The sequence below is a fragment of the Oreochromis niloticus genome, linkage group LG6 (genome assembly GCF_001858045.2).
Source record: "Oreochromis niloticus isolate F11D_XX linkage group LG6, O_niloticus_UMD_NMBU, whole genome shotgun sequence".
NCBI lineage: Eukaryota > Metazoa > Chordata > Actinopteri > Cichliformes > Cichlidae > Oreochromis > Oreochromis niloticus.
The window spans coordinates 12,603,593-12,609,567 of NC_031971.2; the positions used below are offsets into that span (position 1 = coordinate 12,603,593).

At 43.0% G+C, this 5,975-nt stretch overlaps 1 protein-coding gene across 1 annotated transcript; it reads right to left on the bottom strand.

The window, feature by feature from the left end:
* Positions 1-975: 975 nt before the first annotated feature.
* On the bottom strand, positions 976-5,454 carry alkbh5 (alkB homolog 5, RNA demethylase). Its single transcript, XM_003455961.5, has 4 exons — positions 4,074-5,454; positions 3,896-3,976; positions 3,673-3,795; positions 976-2,584 (listed from the first exon to the last, which is right to left on the bottom strand). Exons 1-4 carry the CDS (start codon positions 4,784-4,786, stop codon positions 2,428-2,430), a joined length of 1,074 nt encoding a protein of 357 aa, XP_003456009.1. The 5' UTR covers positions 4,787-5,454; the 3' UTR covers positions 976-2,427.
* Positions 5,455-5,975: the final 521 nt, after the last annotated feature.

Genomic DNA, 5,975 nt, shown 5'->3' on the forward strand with positions numbered 1-5,975 from the left:
TTTTAATTTCGGTTTTGATAATCATCGTTAAAGGTGCATTAGCGCCCCCTGGTGATGCTCCGGAACAACAACGGTACCTTCAATAACTGTCCGGCTCTCTTCTGTACAGTTTTTCTAACTAATCCGGTTATTTCTATACATTTATCTGAATTTCTAAAAACAAAAATATTTTTAAAACTGATGCATTTTATGTGTTTTACTTACTGACACAGACCCAAAATTCTTCAGGTACAAAGGCATCCAAAAGATGTATGTCTTCATATGCAGATTATATATAACACATCTAAACACGGAAAAAAATTAAAGGAATACCTGCAGTGAATTTTAAAGGACAGCTTTTTTCCTTTTTGTGGTTCTCCCTTTAAGTTAAATCATCACTTAATAATTAACTATTCCAAAGCTATAAGATGAGATTTCAGTGAAGATGAAAGTTCTCTCCTACTGAAAGTGGCTGACAAGAAAGAAGATTTTTAGACTTTTCAGCAGGCCTTCACTGAAGTTAAATTTCATCAATTCAACATAGTGTAAAAACATAAACAGCTCATTTGGATCAGATGTTAAATTCTGCAGTAGTTTGTAGAGGAAACTTTAGACAAATACCCCGACTTAGTTCATGAGGTGGAGCTCGTGAGGAAACGGCTTAGGTCAGCTTTCTGCTTTGAAATAATAAAATGAGAGTACTCTAGATTGAAGTTTTCAGAAGAAATTGTATTTCTGATACCACGGAATCACACCATTAAAATAAAATGGCCATAACTGTATTTGTTTAGCAGTTTGCAGTGACTGGAAAGCTTGCTGTAAATTGTAGTGACATATTTTTCAGCTTCTTACTGATATTGAGCTATTGGAAAATAAGATTTCTCAATAGAAGTGACCAATGTTGATCTTTTAATCTGAAATTCTACACTTAAAAAAAAAATGCAACAAATACATATTTGTCAGTATGACATAGCAGACTTGAATAAAGAGACTCAAGAGAGGCAAATTCAGCTTTATTTAATTTAGCGAGGACCTTTGTCAGTCAAAACAAATGACAACTAAAAACCCATGAAACCATCTTATGCTCCTCCACTGTCCACACAATCATTTCAACTTTAGCCGAGCTACACAGAGCCATGAACACCCCACGTCCTGTTTTTAGAAAGCAATTTCTCCTCTGAACCAAGGTTATTTTTGCTCATATGTAACTCCATACTAAGCAGTCATCTAATGAGTACCTCTGCCAAAGATGGCCGACTGGAAGCAAGCAACAAATTTATGTTTACACAGCAAACCGCAAGGAAATTGTTTCTTCTCAGACCCAAACTAAACAGGACATAATGGAGGTGCTCAAATTAAAGTTCTGACTGACCCCAATTTCACCTTATTTAAAAGAGAAAAATTTAGATCTAGTACAGGACAGCAAAACGTCAGAATGAAACAGGAGTGTAAAACAAGACCTGAGTTTTTCCATTGCTCCTGAAATGGTGTATCACTCCAGCTGACAGATCAGCAAGAGAAGCCACGCGGCCGAGTTGAATCGTAAAACAGAAATCCAGGCTGCGCGTCTGCTGCAACTTAAAACTGCAAAATGGAGGCTAAAGTGAACTGAGTGAATTTCTGACGTGGCACAGTGAAGTTACGGGTCAGAAATGCAGGTGCTAAAACTCAAACGCTCCATAAAAGTCCTCCAATCAAACACTATATAAACATATTGTACATTATAACAAGTTAGATTACAGCCCAGGGTTTCCTTTGTACAAGTCTATACTCCTTTTAGCTCTCAAGGTCTGTACATCTTGGTTACAAAAAAACAAAACATGCCAGTTTTAGGTATCTATGAACATACAAACAAAAAGTTTAATTTAACTGAACAGTTTATCAACAGAGCCTAACTGTAGTGAATAACTCCAAGTGCTGTAATATGTAGCAGAGATGTAAGCTTTGTCTGCCAGAAACGAAAACTAATCCAGACTCAAATCAAAAAGCAACAGCATGATGACTGCGCTCCCCGTGCCAAACTGAAACAAAAAGAGCGAGTTTGAATGAACAAATAATATAATACTGAAATATAATAATCAGCCATAACATTAAAACCACCTGCTCAAAACGGTGCGGGCTGCACTCAGTGCTGCCAAAACAGATTTGACCTATCACGCCATAGGGGTAGGGGTGTCTCTGATGGCGCTGTGATGCTAGCAGCAGATTCTTTGGCTGCCTGTGTGTCCTGCTAAGATGTTTTCCTCATTGCCGTTTGTCCTGCTGTGCTCCAGTGTTTAGCTGGCCAAAGTAACTTTGACATGAACGCCAGGACCCCGAGGATTCAAACAACGCTGCTCTGTAATGAGATCATCGATATGATCCCGTTCACCTGTCAGTAGTTTTCATGTTGTGGCTGATGGGCTTACATAAAACAGATATTCATATGTTCACATGTGAAAGGAGTCCTCAGTGGCGCCTCATTTTGACTTTGCGCCCTGAACTCTCCTGCTCTTTGTCGTAGTCTTGGCCGCGTCTCCTGTAGTTCTCTGAGGTGACGCTGTGACGATGACGGGACAGTGAAGGACGTCTGTTCTCCTCTTTATCCATCTCCAGAACTCTCGGCCTGGTGGAGTCACATTTGGGTCATTCATCACATACACTTTCATTGCACAGAGTTGTTATTTTACAGCTTCCCTTTGCACCAACACACCTCACGTTTATTCTTGCAGAGTCACCACCTTTGACCTGAGCTCTGAGCCGTGACAAAATATTACAGCTTAGAGTTCTGCTTAAGTGCTGCAGAGTTTTCCAAGTGGATAGCGAGACCAGAGGCTAGTATCGTCCCTGACCTCAGTGGAAGATGCTTTTCTGTCACAGCAACTTAAAAAGCAAGATGTGACACCCTCTATATCTGACGTTGTTTACTTGAACTTGTTTTCTTTTTATTTCTTTTCTACATGTTTAAACTTGAACAGACTGTATGATCAATACCACTCACTGGTGTTTACACACTTTATCTTGACCCAACATGGGATCACCTACTTTGCTGCGCAGCCTGTCATCCTGACAGTTATCAATTTTTTTTCTTTGGCAGAAATAGGTAAATGTTTTTGTTTGTACATGTCACACTTTCCACACATCTAATTATGCTGGCAAAAACAAGTATTGCTTGTACTGTGGTGTCAACAAACTTAACCCTGCAATATCTTTGGTCAAGGTTCTCTGCCTCATTTATTGATTGAGAAAGCGTTTGTTGTGCCGTTTGCCTGAGAATTAATTAGGACCACTTAAAGAAGTACTCACACTGATGCCAACTGTGCATTTCATAAAAGACTCATTAATAGCCCTAGTTACTGTGACCTGAGGGGCAGACAATCTGCTTGAGACTAGCAGCCTCATTTTGAGGGGGAAGCTGTGAATTTCTAAACACCGGCTTTGTTAAAATGATTTAACATTACATAAATACTGAGAGTGGCACCATTTGTCCAGACACTTATCAATACTTCAGTTTAGAGGAGACTGGGATCAGTACCAATTTAATGCCAAACTCTGGTACCCTTTCCTAGCACACACTGATTGCAGCCTCAATCATTTTCACCAGTTTCTCATCAGATCAAATACTTGTGCGCTGTTTTTAAAAGCTAGTCTGACTTTTCTCAGTTTGTTTGTACCATGAAGACCTCTGGTGTGTTAGCATGTGCGGGTGGATACCTGTGCGCAGCATCAGGGTCTGCTTTGCGATGAGAACGTTTGGCTTTCAGGCGACCTGGTTTCTGTGCAAGAGAAGCTCTTAAAGAGCTGTCAGAGCCCAGTCGAGGAGCGTCAGGTCTAGTCCTGCCAAAAAAACAAAGAAGCAGAATAAGCAATACTGGGGTTGAGAGAGAGGTTTAAGTTAGGATTGTCAATTTTTCAAAATCACAGTGTGTTGACTCACTTTCTGAGGATGATCACGGCACGCCTTTCTTTTATGTCCTGGGGTCGGATGCAGTGGGTAATGTCATCTGCTGCATAGCCACTGAGAGAGGGGAAAAAGGCTTTTAGTGACTGCACCATGCAGCCTGTGGCAACTACACAAAAACACAAAACATTTCAGCAAACACAGCTATACTCACCTAAGCACGGTGACACTTCCTCTTCTCACAGGCAAGACAAACACGGGCTCAGACACCCGAATCGGTTTGAACTGGAAGCGGCAGCCGAAGCAGAGAGCACTGTCACTGAAGAAGGACACGGACACGATGGGCCGGTCAAAGATGTGCAAAGGATCCACGTGTGACACGATGCAGCCACCTGGCTGATAGTCATTGATGACTGCACTGTTGACAAACCCCTCTGGGATCACTCCGTTTGTCACCAGCCGATTGATCACCAGCTCGTACACCCAGCTCGGGATCTCGTCCACTTCTCCTTTGCGGTACAGCCGCTCCTGACCCGGACCACGCTTCTCCAGCTGGGCTCCATACGTGTAGCCCTCCCCGAAGAAGTACTTATTCCGAAGGGGCGCTCTATCCACGGTGTGCTCACGGTAAAGTCCTGCCTCTGCATGAGCAACCACCTCGTCGATCTTCTTCTCGATGCGGGCGCACTCCTCCGGCGTGAAGATGCTCTTCTGCTGGATGCTGCTCCTCACCCGGCGGGCCTCCTGCTCCCGGAGGTCCGTGCTGTCATCGCTGTGCTCGTACTCGTCGTCATCGGATTCCCGGTACTTGCGTTTTCGGTGTTTCCCGTTGCTCGTTTCGTCCACGCACTTGTTTTTGTAGTCGTCTCTGTGCGGAGTCATGGATTTGAGCTTCTCCCTCAGGTCGGAGTATCCACTGGCTGCCATATCAGCCAAAACAAGATGACCGGCGTGCTGCGACGAGGGCTGCTAGCTAACAGATAGCACGCATCAGCGCTGCATTTCAGCACCAGTTTCTCGGGGTCTTGTTGGCGTAAGCGGACTAGACGTCTAACAGATGAATATCACTTGCTTTAAAGGGTCCAGTTACTTTCTCGCAGCGCACAAAGTAGCTAACATTAGCTAAGCTGCTGGGCCACCCCGCGTCTGCACTGAAGTGACGGTGTGGTGTGGCAGTTGACAGTCTGGAGATGACCTTACCGGACTCTTTCAGGAAAACAGAGCCGTGGCAAATGCAGCACACTCGGCTAACAGAAACGCGAAAAATATTATCTGAGCGGCCTGGCTACCAGCTAGCAAGCAAGCTAGTAAGTTAGTTAGCTCCACTAGCCTGGCTGGGTCTGTCCGTCGCCGCCTGGAAAAACAGACAAACCACGCAGCAACATTTCACATGTCGCCGTCAAACTCCAGACCTCAGGGCTCCGCAGACGATTCAGGTTTTAACTCCAAGAGCCTGGGAAACGCATTGTTATATGTGCACGAATCTTGACTTCCTCTTAGTTTACACCAGCACAAACCGTCTCCAAGAAAAAGGCTGAAAATAAACTCGTGTAACCTGCCAGAAGTCTGCGCATGCTCAGTGACGATTTGACAGTGTGGGGCGGGGCTAAATCCATTTTGGGAACCCCGAGGACACATTTTAGTGCGCTGCTGCTAATTCTGTCCCATTTACCTCTTATTTACCTCCACTGAGTCCACACTTTACATCCAGATAGCTCTGTATTTTCATGTTATTAACTCAGCTGATTCTCATTTTATATAGCAGGTATACAAAGAAAAAACTGTACGACTAAAATATAGTTTTTAAAGTTTTATGCAAACTTTTTATTTCATTACATATCACGAAGTAGAGTAAAACAGTTAATATAGTGGAATAAAAAAATAAGTGTTGTTATACAGTAAAAAAAACTACTTACCGGCAGGGGCGGATCTAGAGAAATTTTCTTAGGGTGGCATGAGGGTGGCAAAGAAATCAAATGGGGTGGCAAAATCAAAGCCCCCCCCCCAAACAAATATGCAGGTGGTTACATATGGTTAAAATGATTCAAATGCAGTAAGTATACATGTTTTTCATATAAATATAGTCTCTAACTTAATTATTGTCTGTAGCCCACAT

Excerpts from the sequence above, each read along its gene's own strand:
- alkbh5 (XM_003455961.5), bottom strand. The coding sequence starts at position 4,786 with ATGGCAGCCAGTGGATACTCCGACCTGAGGGAGAAGCTCAAATCCATG. Across the intron at positions 3,796-3,895 it reads GCCGTGATCATCCTCAGAAA|GACTAGACCTGACGCTCCTC; the intron begins GTGAGTCAACAC and ends TTTTTTTGGCAG. Across the intron at positions 2,585-3,672 it reads GACCCTGATGCTGCGCACAG|GCCGAGAGTTCTGGAGATGG; the intron begins GTATCCACCCGC and ends TGACTCCACCAG.